The 21,901-nt window shown below is 42.3% G+C and overlaps 2 protein-coding genes across 2 annotated transcripts; both read left to right on the top strand.

Moving 5' to 3' along the window:
* Positions 1–781: 781 nt before the first annotated feature.
* Positions 782–17,779, top strand: LOC308528422 (zinc finger protein 658-like; the record flags this gene model as incomplete). The annotated part of the gene is made up of 7 exons (XM_081104020.1): positions 782–835; positions 1,163–1,272; positions 3,285–3,311; positions 7,838–7,964; positions 8,219–8,314; positions 17,324–17,384; positions 17,776–17,779. The coding sequence occupies exons 3-7, from the start codon at positions 3,297–3,299 to the stop codon at positions 17,777–17,779; spliced, it is 303 nt and encodes a 100-aa protein (XP_080960146.1). The 5' UTR covers positions 782–835; positions 1,163–1,272; positions 3,285–3,296.
* A 525-nt stretch (positions 17,780–18,304) lies between these two features.
* Positions 18,305–21,205, top strand: ZNF484 (zinc finger protein 484). Its single transcript, XM_081103525.1, has one exon. The coding sequence runs from the start codon at positions 18,456–18,458 to the stop codon at positions 19,668–19,670; it is 1,215 nt and encodes a 404-aa protein (XP_080959651.1). The 5' UTR covers positions 18,305–18,455; the 3' UTR covers positions 19,671–21,205.
* The last annotated feature ends 696 nt before the right edge of the window (positions 21,206–21,901 follow it).

Here is a 21,901-nt window from a genome sequence, read left to right as displayed (position 1 = left end):
GGGGAGCTGGGGGTCCCCTGCCCCGGCCTGACACCTCTGCCGGAGGCCTCAGGCCTGGTCAAGGGGCCGCTCCGGTGATTGGTGATCGGAGGGTGATGAGGGTCAACTCCTCTGGCAGAGGCATCAGGCTTGGGCGGGGGCCAGAGCCAGTGATCGGGGGGAGATGGGGGTCCCCTGTCCAAGCCTGACACATCTGGCGGAGGCGTCAGGCCTGGGCAAGGGGCCGATCAGGCGATCAGAGGGTGATGGGGGTCAACGCCTGAGGGCTCCCAGTATGTGAGAGGGGGCAGGCTGGGCTGAGGGACACTCTCCCCCCCCCCCCCCCCCACACACACCCAGTGCACGAATTTCGTGCACCGGGCCCCTAGTTATTAATAACTTTTGTCCACCCTTGTCTTATCACACTAACCAAGGTAATGGTAATTTTCCTTAATATTTCTAATATCTGGTTCATATTCGTGTTTCCTCAATTGTTGTCTCTTGCAGCTCTTCCTTCCAACCCGGATCCCTTCAAGTACCAAGCTCTGCAACGTGTTGTTAGGTCCTAAAGTCTACTCTAACCCCAAATCTCAGTGGATTCAGGAAGTCTCCAGGGGTCAGGTCCAATGGACTCCTGAAGCGGAAATGCTTCAAAAATTACTTCCTTCGTTCTCAAGGGTTCATGGGAAATGTAGTCTTGAATGTGTGGGCCTACCGAACAGGCCTCTGGGAACGGGTCTTCAGCAGTCACTCTGCGCAGGTGCCCACCAGTCCCGCCTCCTCCCTGCCGCCTTCCGGGGTCTGTGCGGAAGCAGAGCCTGCGCACCTGAGTGAGAACCCGAGCCCCCACGGTCAGGTAACTCAAGTGTGGGGCGCGGGAGCCGGCAGTCCCGGGGTTCCGCAGGCGGGCCCTCCCTGCCCCAAGCCCGTGTGCGTGCGGGTCCTCCTCGCCGGCTCCCGCAGCGCAGGTGGGACCGAGTCCTCCGGGGAGGAGACGCCCTGTGCGGCGAGCGGGGGACTGCACCCTCTGGGCGCTCACCCTGCACAAGGGGCTACTCATAGTTTATGCAGATATTCTGAGAACGAAATAAGGTGTCATCTGCAAAATACTTTGCCAAATGCCGTGTGATCACTGTGTAAATGGCTACCGAGACACTTTGTTCCCTTGTTTTGTTTCATTTAGCGCTGACAACAAGCCTACTTGTCGGTATGGACGTGCCATTTTAAGAAGCGAGAGGACTTTCCTGGGCGCGGAATGATATACCCCAGGGCACGAGCTGGCGGTGGAGAGCGGTAGGATGCAAATGCAGATGTTACCTCCTATTACTGTTCTCCTGAGAACCCTCCCCGCCCCAAACCCGAAGTTGCAGCCTTTGCAGCACGTAGAAGAGTAGCCTGTCCCCAAATCCCAGAGATGTGATTGTAAAGTGAAGGGGGACAGGACCTCACCATTTGGTAAATATACCTGGGGTTCGTGGGTTTTCTCCAGAACCCCGGGTCAGACCGAGGCTCTTGCAGCTTTCTGCACTGTCCTGGCTGCCTCCGTCCTCAAAGGCCCAGGCTGGCCATCACATGCATTGCTGGCCAATAGAAAGATAATGCAGATATAATATAAAAATATCATTTAAAAACGTTCAGTAGTCACAGTGAAAAGAAGGTGAATGAATTCAATACTGATTTAATTCAATACAGTCAAAATATGACCGTCCTGCGGAGCAGTCACATTTCAGGTGCAGGAGCTGCATGCAGCTGCTGGCTCCAGTCCTGGGTGGTACATTCTTAGTGAATTCCAAAAGGGTCAGGCTTAGAATGTCAGCGGGAGGTTTCAAATAAAGTGCATTTGTTTCTCAGGCCCAGGTCCCAGTTCCTCTGGAGCAAAGTAACTAATGCCAGGAAGGAGGGACCCCAGAAACAGCTGCCACTTGGAAGAACAGCCATTCTGACAGGCCCTTCACCAGACCTTCAGAGTAGAAGCAGAAGTTTCTAGAAAGGAGCAGGTGCTGATTTGCTCCACTAGAAGCAGGTCTTGATACCTGTATAGCATGAGTCAAACTGGGTGATGTTGCCACATCCAAAAGCCGTCACAGACTGTGACGGTGGGAGCTGTGGACCAGTTTGCAGGAGATGGGAGCCTTGTTTTGAGAGGGATGGGGGACTGTCAGGCTGCACAGGAAAAGGCACTTCAGTGGATGGCTGGTGAGGACAGATATCCAGGGGAGGTGTAACCTGCCGGAGCTAATGAAATCCTGAACAGTAGGTTTCCTTTATTCTGCCTGCACTTCAGATTCTGAGCTGCTCTCAGACCTGTCCATCACCACACATGGCATCTAGAGTTATGCAAATGCTCCCTCTTTCCTGAATGTAGAGATAACAGAATGAGTGTAGAAGGGCTTTCTATATTTTGGCCACTTGAAAACCCAAAAATATTGCTCCCGAAATGAATGATTTTTGTAGAGTCACCCAGGGCAGAACCAAACAGCAGCAATACAGAACTGTTTACTCACACAGAAAAGTGCTGTACACATCTTCTCTAAAGATCTTTGTAGAAACTGTAACCAATTTAGAGCAAAAAGTTTAAGAATGTATTTCTTACATAAAATGTCCCACCATATTTTAGAGTTTTCTGGGGAAGATAACTCAAGATGTAAAGACAACAAGAACTTGATTAATAATCCAGCAAGAGTAGTTTTTTGACATTAGTTTTAATGAAAGTAGGGGGTTTCACCTCTGGTGTACCTGAATTTATTTAAGGAATCCTCTGTTTTATTTAGTTTTTAAAAGTTTTTGTTTTAATTAGGAGGAAGATTAAATTGTTAATTCATTGACAAAATGCAGTTTAGTTAGTGAAAATGCAAGATTTAGCCCACGCGATCATCTCAGAGATGCAGATATTCAGTAGGTGCTACCTCTGTGTGGTTTCTGCTGTTCCTCCTCAAGACTGTCAGAGGGGCCCAGCTGGTGTAGCTCAGTGGTTGAGCATCAACCTATGAATTAGGAGGCCACCGTTCGATTCCTGGTCGGGGCATATGCCCGGGTTGTGGGCTCAATCTCCAGTGGGGGAACGAAGGAGGCAGCGATTCTCATCTTTGATGTTTCTATCTCTCCCTCTTCCTTCCTCTCTGAAATCAATAATAAAAAAAGAACGTCAAAGGGACATTCTGCCATAGGGAAGCCTTTCCTCCACCTGGTGTTAGATTTTTTAGGCAGATGAATATAGGAATTGTACGGCAGACCAGGTTTCTCATGACCCCATTTCTCTTCCCTTCTCCCCAGCTAGACCTTCACAGTTTTTTACCTTCTTGCAGGAGCAGCAGAAAATGAACGAAGCTCAGGTGAGTTCAGTTTTTAATAACCTATTTATTTTACAGTGGATTTTATAACGGCTTAAGTGTCTCTGTGTTCACATGGAAAAATAGAAATGGATCAGATGCATTCACAGAAGATACAGAAATACAGATGAATAGCAGAACAAAGTTGGCATGTGGATATATGCAGAAATTTATTTCTGAGGGTTCTGATATCTATGTCAGAATGTCAGACAATACTTCCTTAAAGGCTGACATTGGTGAAGAGATAAAGCAAACTAATTCCCCATAAAGACAATTGAAAATAAAAAATAATCTTTGTTGTTTTCAAGTAGGCAATTTGTTAACAACTTTCCAATAATATAACCCTGAAATAATCTAGAATATTGCCTCTAATTGTTCTTCAATTAAAGTAGAAGACTTAATGTTATATGTAAACTCAGTTAATACTAATTTTCAGAAACTCAAACACAGGGGTTGAACTAAGACATTTTTCTGATGAATCCACTGAATATCCTCAAAATTACTCTGCATACATATGAATTGCATGTAAGTGGCCTTCCAGATCCCCAGGAATATATAGGAGCTTTACAGAATCTTCATTGACCTTTCATTCCCCAGCATTTCCTTTTAAGCTTCTCGATGGTCATTGTTTGCCCCTGCTGTTATTACCACCTCAGGTAGCCACTGAGTTAAACAAATGCCTTTCAGTGTTTTTTTTTTTGCCTTTCAGTGTTTTGACAGATGCGTCTGAAGATAGTCTGTTCCCACTATGTAAGCTCCAAGTTAGCTCAGATAAAGACATCCTTGTAAGCCGGGTCTTTCAGGGAACCTCCAAATAGACCAAGTGATGACAGTTTTCTGGGAATGAGGTTTTGATTTGATGGACCTCCAATCCTCCTGTAGTTGCCAGGCTGCTGGTTGCAGACTGTTGGTTCTCAAACTACTGCTGAGTTGGAGAGAGAGGGTTAAATTAAAAGGACACAATATTGTTCTTACTGTGAGTCAGCCGTTTTTCTTGTATATTTCCACAGATTGCCTTTGCTAACTTCTATAATTTTTGCCAGTTTTTTAGTTGCTTTAGTGGAGGAGATAATTTTCTGGGATGCCTGCTTCAACATTTTTACCTAAATCACTTGTTAGCTTAATTAAAAAAAATAAAACTCCAGCTGATGTTTATTAAGCCAGCTATTAAAGATTAGCTAAAATGAAAAAATTCCATTTTTCTCACTAATATTTTAGTTTTGGAAAATATAGTTAAATTTTCTTCATTTGTTTAGATTACAATAAATTTAATGAGAAGTGTTCCTGTTCTTGTTTACATTTGTTTTAGTTCCCACCTACTAGTTCTGAGCTTCACACAGAGCAGGTATTCACTCAGTAATGAAGACATGAATGAGCATGTAATTGGATTGTGTCTGTCCTCTTATCTCTTAATCTCCTTCCCATTCTTTCTATTTTTTAATTGTGACAAGATCCACTTTCAACAAATTTCTCTGTGTACAATTCAGTGTTAAGTAGAGGCACAGTGTTGTACAGCAGATCTCTAGAACATAATGTTTTTCGCAAGTGAAACATGCTCCTTGAACAGCAACTCTCTGCTTCTCACCACCAGCCCCTTTGAAGACTTGTGGAAACTTTCCCTTTTTTTTTGTTTTCCAAAACTCTGCTCTCTCATGCATCTATTATTACTTTTCAAGAAGTTCTCTGGCTTTGTGGCCTATACTTTTTCTGTCAGTGTCTTTATTTATTACTAGAGGCCCAGTGCACAAAATTCGTGCACGGGGGAGGGGGTGGGTTCCCTTCAGCCCAGCCTGCACCCTCTCTAATCTGGGACATCCCTCTCACAATCTGGGACCACTGGCTCCTAACTGCCCACCTGCATGCCTGCCTGTTCTCCCCTAACTGCCCCCCCTGCTGGCCTGGTCAACACCAACTGCACCCCACCAGCCCAGCCTGCACCCTCTCCAGTCTGGGACATCCCTCTCACAATCTGGGACCGCTGGCTCCTAACTGCCCAACTGCCTGCCTGCCTGATCCCCCCTAACTGCCCCCCCCTGCTTGTCTGGTCAACACCAACTGCATCCCCCTGCTGGCCTGGTTACCCACAACTTATCCCCCTCACTCCCCCGCCGGCCTGGTCTCCCCCAAATGCCCCCCCCCCCCCACTGGCCTGGTCACCCTGCACAGCCTTCTGTTCAGTCGTTTTGGTTGTCCCTCACTAGCCCTCCTGTCAGCCTTGTTGTCCCTTGCAGCCTGCTGAATGTTACTGTCACTGTGATGGCATCCTAGACAATTTGCATATTCCTCTATTATTTGTATAGATTATTTGTTAATCTTCACCTGAGGATATATTTTCAATTAATTATTAGAGATAGTGGAAAGGAAAAAGGGAGGGACAGGGAAAAATAGAGGTAGGGAGGGAGAGATAGAGGTAGAGAGAAAATCATCAATGTGAGACATATTGGTTGTTTGGTTGCCTCCCACACGAAGCCCAACCAGACCCGAGACTGGATCTAGGGATCGAACCTGCAACCCAGGTATGTGTCCTTAACCAGGAATTAAATTCAAGACCCTTTGGTGCACAGGCCAATGCTCTAACCTCTGAGCAATACCTGCCAGGGCTCTGCTAGCCTCTTAATATTTCTCAAATGTTTTTGGTACTTTTCTTTGCTCATTTCCTTCATGCTCAAGTTGCTGTCTGGTTCCTTCTGATGACTCAGTTACCATCTAAATTGCTAGTAACTCCTTAATGTTGTCTCCATCCTAGACCTCCTTTCTGTGCTCTAAAATCATGCGTATACTAGTTTAAGGGACAGTTCCAGCTTTACATTCCATAGACTCTTCAGTAGCAACGTGAACCGATCTGTCACATTAGACTTATAGCACATTTTTCCTTTTGTGTCCCAAGTCAGTATTTGGCACCAGCATTGAAGGAGCAGCTCGTTGCTAGAGCCACACAAGGGTAGCTACATAAGAAAGTAGTTATCACATTGGTTTCTGCTTCTGCTCTGTGACTACTTCCCTATCCTTATAGCAGTTGCTGTTACTTCAGTGTAGATTGTGTTCTCTCATACTGGTCTCTCTGATTCCACCTCCTTGGTAGGTTATTCTTTGCTCTTCATGAGCTCTAGGTTTATATATCTTTACTAGTGACCCGGTGCACGGATTCATGCACATGGAAAGGAAAGCGTCCGCAGAGTGAACAGGGTCCCTCTGGCAGGTGGGGTCTCTTGGCCTGGCCAGGCCTGCGGGGATCGGGCTGAAACCAGATCTCCAACATCCTCCGAGGGGTCCCAGAGTGCAAGAGGGCACTCTGCAAAGTTGCTGTCATACAAGGTGTGGAATGCAAATGCAAATGCGCAGTAAACCAGATTGGGGCTCGACAGTGTCCCAGTAATAACATAGCCCACGCCTGAAGGTGGAATCGTGAGGCCCCGCAAGGAATCGGTCTCCCTCCTCTCTGGTTTTGGGTGCGTCACCCGAGAGCCACCACTGCCAAGTCACTGCAGATCAGCAGCTCCTGCGTTGAGAGTCTTCCCCCTGGTGGTTGTGAGCGTCATAGCGACCGGTCAGAGTGAAGGACACTTAGCATATTAGCCTTTTATATATATAGATACATTTATTTATTCATGAGCTCAATCATGTATGATATCTCCACAGCTTACATGTATCTCTTTCTTGACTCCCAGTATGTATGGTAGTGATGTCCAAGGAGGGATTGAACATCCTAGAATTCTCTAGAATACCCAGGAAAATCACTTGGGATGTAGAAGAGCTTTAGGAGGTCTCTTTACACTGGATTTGTTTTGTTTAAAAAAACTGTAATTTGGCCTGGTTTGTTTGGCTTAGTGGTTAGAGTGTTGGCCTGTGCACTATAGGGTCATGGGTCAATTCCTGGTTAAGGGCACATACCTGAGTTGTAGGTTCCATCCCTGACCCTAGTCGGGGTGCATGGCAGAGGCAGCAAATCGATGTGTTTCTCTCACATCAGTATTTCTCTTTCTCGCCCTCTCTTCCTCTCTCTCCCTCCTCCCCTCCCTTCCAGTCTAAAAAACAGTGGAAAAATATCCTTGGGTGAGATTAACAAAAACAAAGCAAAACTACAATTCATAAATGTAAATGAATTATGGTACATTAGAAGCTAATTGAACAACTCCATAGTTAAAAACAAATTAGGTTGCCGTAACCGGTTTGGCTCAGTGGATAGAGCGTCGGCCTGCGGAGTCAAGGGTCCCAGGTTCGATTCCGGTCAAGGGCATGTACCTTGGTTGCGGGCACATCTCCAGTGGGGAGTGTGCAGGAGGCAGCTGATCGATGTTTCTCTCTCATCGATGTTTCTAACTCTCTATCTCTCTCCCTTCCTCTCTGTAAAAAATCAATAAGATATATTTTTTAAAAAAAAGAATAAAAAAAAACCAAACAAATTAGGTTAAAATTAGACATCCTTGATATCTGTTTTTGAACCTTGAGAGTAAATAGGAAAATAGTAGTTCTCAAAGGTATTATCTTTGTCACGTAATTCTGAACTTTTTAATGAAATGTTATTACAGGGATCAGTGTCATTCGAAGATGTGGCTGTGGAGCTCAGCAGGGCTGAGTGGCAGTGCCTGGGTCCTGGGCAGAGGACCCTGTACAGAGAGGTGATGCTGGAGAACTACAGCCACCTCGTCTCCATGGGTGAGCAGCCCTTCCCCTGCGACTGCCTCTAGAAGAAATTTCCTCTTTTTAAATTTTCAAAACACATGGATCCTTTATAGAGATTAATCTTTAGGCTTTTGATTAAGAGGCCTAAGTAACTGAAACTTTTAGAGAAATAGAAACAACGTTTGTGTCATTATTTTCCCATTAAAACCTGCAAATAGGTACTTTTATTTTCAGAAACTAAAAAGATGGATCTGCTCTGTATATACTCTCAATTGTTCTGTTCACAGGGTATTGCATTACCAAACCCACAGTGATCTTAAAGTTGGAGCAAGGTGAAGAGCCCTGGTCCTTAGAGGAAGAATTCCTAAGCCAGACGTACCCAGGTGAGCACAGACAAAAAGAAACTTTTGGGGTAGTTAGCCCTTTAAGGGAAACACTTTAGAAAGTTGTTTTTGCTTTTAAATAGCTTTATTGAGATATGATTTGCATATCATATAATTCACCCATTTAAAGTGTACAATTAATTCAATGGCTTTTATTATATTCGTAGATATATGCAAACACCACAGTCAGTTTTCTTCACCTCTGAGAGAAACCCCATGCCATTTAGCTATTACCTCCCTATCCTCTGGCCTGCCAGTCCTAGCAACCACTAATCTACTCCTTCTCTATGGATGTGGCTATTCTGGATATTTCATATAAATGGAATTTCACATTATGTGTTCTTTTGTGATTGGTTTCTTTCACTTTGCATTACAAGGCTCATATTATAGCATATATTAAAATTTCATTCTTTTTTTAAAATATATTTTATTGAGTTTTTTACAGAGAGGAAAGGAGAGAGATTGAGAGTTAGAAACATTGATGAGAGAGAAACATCGACCAGCTGCCTCCTGCACACTCCCCACGGGGATGTGCCTGCAACCAAGGCACATGCCCTTGACCGGAATCGAACCTGGGACCCTTCAGTCCACAGGCCGACGCTCTATCCACTGAGCCAAACCGGTTTCGGCTAAAATTTCATTCTTTTTATGGAAAGAATAAATTTCATTGGATATACCACATTTGTTTGCTCATTCATCAGTCAGTGGACATTTAGGATGCTATCTTTTGGCTATTATTGAGTAATGCTAATATAATCATTCATTTACAAGGTTTTGCTTAGACATATGCTTTTATTTATCTCACGTTTCTAGATAGGAGTGGAATTGCTGGGTTATATGGGAACTCTGTGGAACTGCCAGACTGTTTTCCAAAGTGGTTTTACCATTTTACATTCCTAATGACAGCAGCTGAGGGTTCTGGGTCCTCCACATCTTCACCAGCCTTTGTTACCTGACTTTTGATTGTAGCAACCCTAGTGAATGTGAAATGCTATCTCATGGAGGTTTTGATTTGCATTTTTATAGTAGTCATCTGGGCTGGCATAACAAAATACCATAGCCTGGGTGGTTTAAATAATAGAAACATATTTCTCCCAATTCTGGAGGCTGAAAGTCTAACATCATGGTGCCAGCAGGGTAGATTTCTGGTGAGGCCTCTCTTCCTGGCTTGCAGGTGAGCACCTTCTCAATGTATCCTCACATGGCTTTTCCTCTGCACCCCTGGGGAGAATGAGCTCTGATGGCTCTTTCTTTTTTTGTTAGGACACCAGTTCTATTGTTCAGATAATTACAGATGTCCCTCTTTTTTCCTTCCATAGCTCCCCTCCACCCGGTTCCCTCCTCACCCCATTCCCTTAGCCCTCGCCACTGTCCTCATCCATAGGTGTAAGATTTCTGTCCAGTTTCTTCCCATACCCCCCATTTCCCCTCCCCCCTAGAATTGTTTTTTGATGGAGTCTTTAGGGTTTTCTATGTACAGTATCATATCATCTGTGTATAACAACAGTTTTACCTTCTCCTTTCCAACTTGGATGCCTTTTGTTTTTTCTTCTTGTCTGATTGCTATGGTTAGGACTGTTAGTACTACGTTGAACAAGAACGGTGAAAGCAGACATCCCTGTCTCATTCCTGTTCTTAGGGGAAATGGTTTTAGTTTAGCCCATTGAGTATGATGTTGGCTGTAGGTTTGTCACATATGGCTTTTATAATGTTGAGGCATGATCCCTCTATTCCCATTTTGCTGAGAGGTTTCTCCCCTAGGGATTTTTTTTTTTTTTTTTATTAGTTAAGGAATTACAAATGTGTCCTCATCCCCCCCTTTAACCCCCAACCTCCCCCCCCCCCCACACAAACTCGTGCTCCCATCCCCCCGTTGTCCATGTCCATTGGTTTGGCTTATATACATGTATACAAGTCCTTCTGTTGATCTCTTCCCCTTACCCCCGCCCTCCCCTACTTTCCTTCTAGGGATTGATAGCCTGATCGCTGTTTCTCAGTCTTTGGGTCTGTCCTTTTTCATCAATCTATGTTGTTCTCTATAATCCACAAATGAGTGAGATCATGTGGTATTTATCTTTCTCTGACTGGCTTATTTCACTTAGCATAATGCTCTCCAGTTCCATCCATGCTGTTGCAAAAGGCAAGAGTTCCTTTTTTTTTACCGCAGCATAGTATTCCATTGTGTATATGTACCACAGTTTTCTAATCCACTCATCTGCTGATGGGCACTTAGGCTGTTTCCAAATCTTAGCTATGGTGAATTGTGCTGCTATGAACATAGGGGTGCATATATCCTTTCTAATTGGCGTTTCTGGTTTCTTGGGATATATTCCTAGGAGTGGGATCACAGGGTCAAATGGGAGTTCCATTTTTAGTCTTCTGAGGTAGCTCCATACTGTTCTCCACAGTGGCTGCACCAGTCTGCATTCCCACCAGCAGTGCAGAAGGGTTCCTTTTTCTCCACATCCTCTCCAACACTTGTTGTTTGTTGATTTGTTGATGATAGCCATTCTGACAGGTGTGAGATGATAACGCATTGTCGTTTTGATTTGCATCTCTCGTATAATTAGTGACTTTGAGCAGGTTTTCATATGTCTTTCTGCCTTCTGTATGTCCTCTTTCGAAAAGTGTCTATCTAGGTCCGTTGCCCATTTTTTTATTGGATTGTTTATCTTCCTTTTGTTTCATGAGATCCCTGTATATGTTGGAAATTAAACCCTTATCGGTGGTATCATTGGTAAATATGTTCTCCCATGTAGTGGGTCTTCTTGTTGTTTTTTTGATGGTTTCCTTTGCTGTGCAAAAGCTTTTTATTTTGATGTAGTCCCATTTGTTTATTTTCTCTTTAGTTTCCATTGCCCTAGGAGCATTATCAGAGAAGAAATTTCTTCGGCATATGTTTGCGATTTCGCTGCCTGTGGATTCCTCTAGTATTTTTATGGTTTCCCGTCTTACGTTTAAATCTTTTATCCATTTTGAGTTTATTTTTGTGTATGGTGTGAGTTGGTGATCTAGTTTCATCCTTTTGCATGTATCTGTCCAATTTTCCCAACACCATTTATTGAAAAGACTGTCTTGACTCCATTGTATGCTCTTGCCTCCTTTGTCGAATATTAATTGGGCATAGTGGATTGGGTCAATTTCTGGGGTCTCTATTCTATTCCATTGATCTATATGTCTGTTCTTGTGCCAGTACCAAGCTGTTTTAAGAACAGTGGCTTTGTAATACAGTTTGATATCTGGTATTGAGATCCCACCTACTTTGTGTTTTCTCAGGATTGCTGCAGCTATTCGGGGTCTTTTTTTATTCCAGATGAATTTTTGGAACGTTCGTTCTAGATTTGTGAAATATGCCGTTGGTAATTTAATGGGGATTGCATTGAATCTATAAATTGCTTTGGGTAGTATGGACATTTTGATGATGTTGATTCTACCAATCCATGAACACGGTATATTCTTCCATCTGTTTATGTCTTCCTCGATCTCTTTTTTCAGTGTCCTGTAGTTTTCAGCATATAAGTCTTTTACCTCCTTAGTTAAGTTTATTCCTAGGTATTTTAATTTTTTTGGTGCAATGGTAAATGGGATAGCTTCTGTAGTTTCACTTTCTGTAAGTTCACTATTGGTGTAAAGAAATGCCATGGATTTCTTAGCATTAATTTTGTATCCTGCTACATTGCCGAATTCATTTATTAAGTCTAATAATTTTTTGATGGAGTCTTTAGGGTTCTGTATGTACAGTATCATGTCATCTGCAAATAAGGACAGTTTTACTTCTTCTTTTCCAATCTGGATGCCTTTTATTTCTTCTTCGTGTCTGATCGCAGTGGCTAGTACTTCCAGTACTATGTTGAACAGGAGTGGTGAGAGGGGGCATCCCTGTCTTGTTCCTGTTTTTAGGGGGAATGGTTTTAGTTTTTGCCCATTGATTATGATGTTGGCTGTGGGTTTGTCATATATGGCTTTTATTATGTTGAGGTATGATCCCTCAATTCCTATCTTGCTGAGAGTTTTTATCAAGAAAGGGTGTTGGATTTTGTCAAATGCTTTTTCCGCATCAATTGATATGACTATGTGGTTTTTTTCTCTCAATTTGTTTATGTGATGTATCACGTTTATTGATTTGCGGATATTGTACCATCCTTGCATCCCTGGGATAAATCCTACTTGGTCATGGTGTATGATCTTTTTGATGTACTGCTGGATCCGATTTGCTAGGATTTTGTTGAGGATTTTGGCATCTATGTTCATGAGGGATATTGGCCTATAATTCTCTTTCATTGTATTGTCTTTATCTGGTTTTGGGATTAGGGTGATGTTGGCTTCATAGAATGAGCTGGGAAGTGTTCCTTCCTCTTGGATCTTTCGACATAGTCTGAGGAGGATAGGTTTTAGGTCTTCCTTGAATGTTTGGTAAAACTCCCCTGTGAAGCCATCTGGCCCCGGGCTTTTGTTTGCTGGAAGCTTTTTGATTACTGCTTCGATTTCCTCCATAGTTATTGGCCTATTGAGATTTTTAGATTCTTCCTGGTTAAGTTTTGGAAGGTTGTATTTATCTAGGAATATGTCCATTTCCTCCAGGTTGTCTAGTGTGTTGGAGTAGAGTTGTTCATAGTATTTTCTAACAATCCTTTGTATTTCTATGGGGTCTGTTGTTATTTCTCCTCTTTCATTTCTGATTTTGTTTATTTGGGTCCTCTCTCTTTGTTTCTTGGTGAGCCTGGCTAGAGGTGTATCAATCTTGTTTATCCTTTCAAAGAACCAGCTCTTGGTTTTGTTGATCTTTTGTATTGTTTTTTTGGTCTCTATGTCGTTTATCTCCGCTCTGATCTTTGTTATTTCCTTCCTTCTGCTTACAGTGGGCTTTTTTTGTTGCTCTCTTTCTAATTCTTCGAGTTGTAGAGTTAGGTCATTTATTCTCATTGTTTCTTGTTTCTTGCAGTAGGCTTGTAGAGCTATGAACTTCCCTCTCAAGACTGCTTTTGCTGTGTCCCATAGGTTTTGGATTGTTGTGTTTTCATTGTCATTCGTTGCCATGTTTTTTATTTCTTCTTTGATCTCACTGGTGACCCAGTTGTTGTTTAATAGCATGCTATTTAGTCTCCATGTGTTTGATTTTTTTGGATTATTTTTGTTGTAGTTGATTTCCAGTTTTATGCCTTTGTGGTCTGAGAAGATACTTGATATGATTTCAATTTTCTTGAATTTGAAGAGACTTTGTCTGTGACCCAATATATGGTCTATCTTTGAAGATGACAAATGTGCACCTGAGGAGAATGTATATTCTGTGGCTTTGGGGTGAAATGTTCTGAAGATGTCAATTAATTCCATCTGATCTAGTGAGTCATTTAGGATTGATGTTTCTTTGCTGAGTTTCTGTTTAGAGGATTTGTCCAGTGGCGATAATGGGGTGTTAAGGTCCCCTACTATGATTGTATTGCTGTCAATCTCTCCCTTGATCTTCTCCAGAAGCTTTCTTACGTATTTGGGTGCTCCTATATTGGGTGCATATATATTTACCAGAGTTATTTCTTCTTGTTGGACTGCTCCCTTTAGTATTATGAAGTGGCCTTCTTGATCTCTTTTTATGTCCTTCACTTTGAGATCTAATTTGTCAGATATAAGTATTGCTACCCCGGCTTTTTTTTCACTTCCATTGGCCTGAAAAACCTTTTTCCATCCCTTCACCATCAGTCTGTGTGCGTCTTTTTTTCTGAGGTGGGTTTCCTGTAGACAGCAGATATATGGGTCATGTTTTCTTATCCACTCATTTACCCTATGCCTTTTGACTGGGGAATTTAATCCATTTACATTTAAAGTTATTATTGATAGAAACTTGTTAGTCGCCATTTTTGTTCTTTACCGCTGCGTTCCTTCTTTGTTTCCTGTTTTTTCTATTTACAGCAGACCCTTTAGCATTTCTTGCATTGCTGGTTTGGTTGTAATAAACTCCCGTAGACCATTTTTGTCTGTGAAGCTCCTGATTTGACCCTCAATTTTGATTGATAGCCTCGCTGGGTATAGTATTCTTGGATTCAGACCCTTCCTTTGCATGACTTTGTATATTTCATTCCATTCCCTTCTTGCCTGATGTGTTTCTGTTGAGAAATCGGTCGCTAGTCTGATGGGGGATCCTTTGTAGGTAACTTTCTGTCTCTCTCTGGCTGCTTTTAAGATTCTTGCTTTGTCGTTGGTGTTTGCCAATTTAATTATTATGTGCCTTGGTGTCGGTCTTTTCGGGTTCATTTTGTTTGGGACTCTGTGAGCTTCTTGGATTTGTGTGAGTTTTTTCCTCCCTATATCAGGGAAATTTTCTGTTACTATTTTTTCAAACAGGTTTTCTATTCCTTGCTCAGTTTCCTCTCCTTCTGGCACCCCTATTATTCGGATGTTGTTTCGTTTAGCATTGTCCCAGAGTTCTCTTAGGCTCTCTTCCTGCTTTTTAATTTTTTTTTCTAGAAGCTGTTCTGTTTGGGTATTTTTTTCTACCTTGTCTTCTAGCTCGCTGATACGGTCCTCTGCTTCTTCTAGTCTACTGTTGATGCTTTCTATTGAGTTCTTTATGGCAGTGATGTCGTTTTTCATTTCTTCTTGGTTTCTCTTCATTTCCTCTTGGTTCTTCTTCATTTCCTCTTGGTTCCTACACATATTGTTGAATTGGTCTTCCATTCTTTTCATCCACCTTATGACCATTACTCTGAATTCTTTCTCTGACAGGTTGCTTGCCTCCATTGCCTCTATTTCGTTTACTTCCTTTTCTGATGATGCCTGTTTTTCTTTCATATTTGGGTTGGTTCTTTGTTTCACCATGATTTCTCTTCTCAAGGTGTTTGGTTATGTAGATCTCTCTCTGTTGCGCTGATTCAAAGGCACAAAATACAACACAACAAGGCACAACGTACAAGGCACCGAACTAAATGCATTCACAATATTAATAACCCCAAATAAAGGTGACCCCCCCGAGCAAAGAGAATTAGGGGATAAATAAGAAAAAAGAGAAAAATATTAGAGAGAAAAATAAAAAACAAAAAGGAGTGCTGAAATGAGATTGGGAAAAGGGAGAGAAAAAAAAAAAAACACCACAAAAAGACCAAAAAAAAAAAAAAACAACAACAACAAAAACAAAAAAAAAGAAAAAAAATTAAGAGAATGAAATAGAGGTGGGGAAGAGGCTATTTGTATGGGGAGAGCGAGGGATTGGAAATTAGATATATAAGTAGGGTGAAATTTAGACAGTGGGTAGAAAGAAGGAATAGGTAAAATCCAAAGCAGGAATAGGGTAAGAGAAACAGGACAACAAAAGGGGAAAAGTGAGGAAGAGAGTTTTGGCTTAAGGGTAAATGTGAAATAGAAATGATGCTAAAGGAACAATGAAAATAGAGTGTAGAACACTAATCCCAATATAAAATAAAGAAAAAAAAATAAAAAAAAATAATAAAAAATAAAATGACCCTTGAAAAAAATGGTAAAAGGATAGCAGTAATACTGGTTAAAAAAATGTAGTAATTAAAAAGGTAAAATCAGGTGATGAAAAAAAATAAAAAATAAAAAAAAATAAAATAGGTTCTTAATGAAATGGTGAAAAAAGAATTAAAAAAATATATATATAAAAATATTCGGAAGTGAAGGTGCTTCAGATCTTCCACTCTTCTTTTTGGCACGCCTCAGTCCTGCCAGGCATTCAGGGGAGTGTTGAACTTCCCTGCGATACACTGTCCCTCCGTGCAGTAAACCACAGACCTGATTTTAAGGCAGGTTGTATTTTTTTACCAGACTGCCTTTATTTGTGATCGCAAAAGAGACAGTTCGTGGCTCTGCCTCTGGGTGGCAGTGTGTCTGGATTTACCACCGAGGCTCTAAGTCCTCTCTATCAGAAGGGTTTTGTCCTCTATGGTATTTGGAACTGATTCGGGAAAGACCACTGCCCAGAGCTGGTTCCTTGCCACTGTCCGCTGCCTCCCAGGCTCCCCAAAAAGAACTTTCCCCTACAGGCTCTGCGAATGACCCCAACTGGGGAATCCCATGCGCTGGGTCCAACAATCAAATGCACGGATCTAAGGGGAACTGTAACAAGAGCCTGATAGTTGTGCGAATTCGCAAGCCTCCACCTTCCAGGTCTGCGCGCAGTCTCCGCGCGCCCACTCGCCCCTGGCACCAAGCAGCCAGCAGATTGGCAAAGTCCAAGGCTGCTCCTTTACATCCAGTCCAGCTATGGGCTCATTTTTCGCGTTCCCTTCTGCCAGCAGCCCTGTGGGGCCCCTTCCCCACTCGCGGGTCACGCTGGTCCCAGCGGCTGCGGACTCTGTGGGGCGCAGATTCCGCCCCGCGCGCGCGAGCTCGGTCCTCCCTCCAACCCGAACTGCAAACCGCACCTTTAGGGGATGTCCAACCTTTCCGTGAGAAGAAGCAGTGCTCGTCTGAGTTCAGGCAGTCACGCTGCTTGAGATCCCTTGTTTCCAGGTTAGTAGCTGGTCTCTGGATGCCGGCAACAATCACCCAAGATGGCGCAGTCTCCGCTGCTTAGCTGGCGCACCAGGAGAGGCTTCAGCCGCAGTCTCCAACCGTCCTTTTTTTTTCCCTGGGGGGTTCTCAGTCTTTCCTAGCTGCAGACAATCTCTCAGCTGAAAATCCTCTACCTATTCAGGCTGAATGTTACCCGTTTCAGCTGCTCACCCTTATCTGCTCCAGGACAAGGCACAGGACACGTCCGCTTATACCTCCGCCATTTTTCCTCCCTCCCCCCTAGGGATTTTTGAATTGCAAGAGGAAGGACCTGGAAGAATAGGGCTGCTCCATTTTGGCTAGCACTGGGAGTAATTCTGTTTTTTTAAACAACTTGGATGAGCAGAGAGAAATAGTGTGTGTCTTGTGTTTCTGTCTTTGTGCATGAATTATTAATCTTTGAAAACATGACTAGAAACAATACAAAGCATAACAAAACATGATTATAAGCTCCTCATAATAAGAAATGTAAAATTCATAAGATGTTTTCAATGTTTCTAATTTTAGGATGTTACAAAGTTGATGTCCACATTGAGGAGAACCAGGAAAAACAGGAGAAACCTCTTTGGCAAGTAATATTCATTGATAATAAACCACTGAGTAAAGAAAGGCAGATAGTTTTAGGAAAACCAATTAATCCAGATTAACTGCAGATTATTCAGGAAAAATGTCCTGTGAATGTGACTCACGTAGAATGAAGTTGCCACTTGTTTCTGCCTTAATTATTAATGATAGGAACTATTCAAGAAAGCAGGTTGATTACATAAATGTATGTGAAAAGTCGCAGCTTGATATCAAACATGAGAAAGCTCATCCTGAAGAGAGGGCTTACGAGTATAAAAATATGAACGCTCTCAGTCATAAGAAAGATCATCTGAAATTTCCAACTCTGGAGCAACCTTTTGAATGTAATGACTTTGGAAAAGTTTTACATGATAACACTGTTGTCTGTGTTATAGGTAAGAGTTCCCTAACAGGAAAGGAATCATGTAAGGATGATGTATTTTGGAAAAGCTGTGATAACGCAACTCTGTTTAACCACAGGCGAACTGGTTCAAGGGAGAAATGCTTTGATCTTAATGAATGTGGGAGATCCTGTGACAAAGCCACTATTGAGGAATACGATGAAGTTCAGATGACTGTGACACACTATGAATGTAATGAAAGTGGAAATAATTTCAACAGGAATTTACTCCTCATTCAACCTCAGAGAACTGTTACAAGACATGGTGCTTTTGAAAGCAGTAAATGTGAAGAAAACTTGACCCAAAGCTCAGCCCATCTGGTACATCAGAAGACACAAACTGGAGATAAGGTCTGTGTTTTTAATGGATGTACAAGTGCCTCCTACCAGGACTTAGACCTTACAATACATCAGAGAACTCAGACAGAAGAGAAATTCTACCAATGTGGTAAACATGGGGAATCCTTGCATCAAAACTCACTTTTCAGTGTACATCAGGAAAATGACATAGGAGAGAAGGCATTTGAAAGTAATGAATGCAGGAAGTTCTTTTACCGGAAAGCACACCTCATTCAGCAACAGAGGATTCACTCAGAGGAGAAGACTTGTGAATGTGAGGAGTGTGGGAAATTCTTCTGTTCAAATTCACACACTAGTCATTATCCTGGAACTCATATGGGGTCCTGTCTCTATGAATATAATGAATGTGAGAAAACTTCCTGTCAGATGTCAAACCTCAGTGAACATCTGACAGTTCACACAAAAGAGAAACCTTATAACAATGAATGTGGGGAATCTTACAAGTGCGCCCTCTTAGTACATCAGAGAACTCACACAGAGGTTGAACTCTATCAATGTAATGAATATGGGAAATCATTCTCCAGGATGGCACAGCTCAAAGAACATCAGAGAATTCACACAGAGGAGAAACCAAATGGATGTATTGAATGTGGGAAAACTTTCTCTAAGACATCACATCTCAGAGCACATAAGAGAATTCACACAGGCAAAAAGCCTCATGAATGTATTGCATGTGGGAAAACTTTCTCTAACAAGACACACTTCAGTGCACATCAGAGAATTCATACAGGGGAGAAACCCTATGAATGTAATGCATGTGGGAAAACTTTTCCCCAGAGCACATACCTTGGTACTCATCAGAGAATTCACACAGGTGAGAAACTGTATGAATGTAGTGATTGTGGGAGGTCTTTTGCCCATAATTCAACCCTTAGAACACATCAGAGAATTCACACAGGTGAGAAACTGTATGAATGTAATGCATGTGGGAAAAGTTTCACTCATAATTCAGCCCTCCAAGTACATCAAAGAATTCACACTGGGGAGAAGCCATATGAATGTAATGCATGTGGGAAAACTTTCTCCAAGACATCACATCTCAGTACACATCAGAGAATTCACACAGGGGAGAAACCCTATGAATGCAATGCATGTGGGAAAACTTTTTCCAGGAAGATACACCTCAGTGCACATCAGAGAATTCACACAGGGGAGAGACCCTATGAATGTAATGCATGTGGGAAAACTTTTTCCCGTAAGACAAACCTCATTACCCATCGGAGAATTCACACAGGTGAGAAACCATATGAATGTAGTGAATGTGGGAAGTTTTTTGCCCGTATTTCTGGTCTAAGATCACATAAGAGAATTCACACAGGGGAGAAACCCTATGAGTGTAATGAATGTGGGACAGCTTTTGCCCACAGTTCAACTCTCAGAGAGCACCAGAGAATTCACACAGGGGAGAAACCACATGAATGTAATGAATGTGGGAAAACTTTCGCTCGTAAGGCAGTTCTTCGGGTACATTATGACAGAAGGCACACCAGAGAGAAAAACCTTCCATGTAATGAATTTGGGCAGTTCTGAAGAAACTGGCTATTAAAACACACAGTGGAGAAGGTCATGTCACACAGACTGCAGATTGCTTCCTTTAACTCTTTCCTCTTCTAATAGGCACAAGCATGTCTAACTTTCCCAATCTGCCTTTCATCCAGGTGGGGCTGGCCATGGGTTATTATGCTATTACATATCAGCTAAGTTTAGCCTTTAAAAATTGCATTCTTCCTGTTCTATGTTATTCATACTGGAATGGAGAAATTTGCAAGGCAGACTTGTGTGCTGTATATTGAGTATAGAGCACAAGGTAGTGATGAAACAATTTTCCACTAAACAGTCTTCCCCTGTTTTTTTTTTTTTTTTTTCCTTTAAACAGGAATTACATTTGTACTGTGTTGAGCTCTTAAAGATTTGGTGTATTGGTTAAATGCATATAATTTAGCCAACTCTGTTAGAATGAATTTAAACCTGTTAACCCTCGGGCATTGGTGCCAATTAAGCACCAACAGGAATCCCTGATTTGGGGTGCAGTGAGGAAGGAAACTTGACTCAGTGCTATAGCATGGCTGTGAAAATAGCACAGCTGAGGAATAGCTCAGTTGTGATGCAGTGCAGCTGTGAAAACAGCAGGGGCTAGGTCACCCTTGGGCCAGGACTCTCTTTGGCCAGGCAGCTCTGGTCTGCTCCAGCGAGGCATCTCCCATGTTTCAACTGTAGCTGGGCAAAAACGGTCTCCAGTGGAAAGTTCGCTCCCCAAGCCAGAGGGAAGCTGGCTTCAATGGACAGAAGTCCCTGCCCTGGTCCCTGATTGGTCTGTCCTCATGCACATGAGGCATCCAACTCCTCACAGTTTGGTCCCAAGGCACTGGTCCTGATTGGTCAGAATAAAGCTGCTCTGATTGAATGGAGAAAGCCTCAATCCAACTGGTAGAAATAGGATTCCAGGAAACCCTTATAAGGGCTGGCTCAGCCAATGGCAGGTTAGTGCTGAGCAGTTTGCATGAAAGTCCCCTGTGCAGAAATGGCTGCTGGCTCTGCTTTTTTTGTTTGTTTGAGCCAAGGTAGTCACCAGAAGCCCTTCTTAATATGTGTCTTTTTTTCCTTTGAGGGTTCACAAACTCTGTAAATATAATAAATGTCAGAAGATCTATCATAATTCAACCTGCCATCGTATATTATAGAACTCACATGAGGAAGGCAACTTCTGTCAATTATCCTGAATGATCAGACAACCTCATTACAAATGAGAGAAATCTCAGGGAAAAACACAAAGGCCTTTACTTCCCAGTTAACTTTATTAAACATCAAACAATTAAGATTAGACTAAAACCTTGTATTTTGTTGTGACATTTCTAACACTTTGAGTTTGCAACAGATAATTTTTTTCGAAGAAAATGTGTCAGTTTCAGAAATGAGTAAAATCTTCACCTAGAACTGATGCACTAAAACTTGCTTTATTATATTAAGTTTTATAGAAAATGTTTTTGCACAAACTCACTGTGGACATTTTAAAGATGCAAGAATAGCTTGAATTCTGTGGACAACACTAATAAATGTTTGTGACTGGTCTCTGAGTTATGTGTACATCTGTTAGTCTGTGTAACAATAGAAGGCAGTAGCTGAACCTGGTCTGGACTGGTTAACTTTTCTGAACAACACTCTATGTTTGTTCTCAACCTTGGCTACACATTAGAATCACCTGGGAATCTTTTTAAAATCCTGATTTCTGGGCATCATCCTCCGGAATTTCTGTTTCTTTGTTATGGGGTGGGGCCACAACATTAGTAACAAAGAAACAGGATTTCCTGAGGATGAGGCCCAGAAATCAGGATTTTAAAAAGATTCCCAGGTGATTCTAATGTGCAGCCAAGGCTGAGAACCACTGGTCTATGTGCTGCTTCTTTGGCTCCCCTCAGCTTGATGCTGTTCGATGATGGCCTGGCTGGGACATCTGACCATTGGTCTGGCCCTGTTTTTTAGGACCATAAGATTTCTCAAGGATTCTTTGCGTGTGTGGTGGATGTTGATTCTTACATAGTCTTTTGGCCTTCATTTTATGCCATTTTAGTGGTTCATTTTGCACTGAGTAATTAATTATTAAGCAAGTCTTAGCTCTCTTGTATGCATGTAGCCTGAGTATCCGGTATAGGATCTTTTCCCAGTCCCACGATGCTTGCTGATACTGCAGCATTGCAAACTAGTTGATTTCTGCCCTGCTGGGATAGGAGGTTGTAGAATTAGAATGAAATCAGGGCTACTTT

Source organism: Myotis nattereri (assembly GCF_964212035.1).
Source record: "Myotis nattereri genome assembly, chromosome: 12".
Taxonomy (NCBI): Eukaryota; Metazoa; Chordata; class Mammalia; order Chiroptera; family Vespertilionidae; genus Myotis; species Myotis nattereri.
Note: the sequence above shows the minus strand (reverse complement) of the source record. Positions and strands in the feature narration are given on the sequence as shown.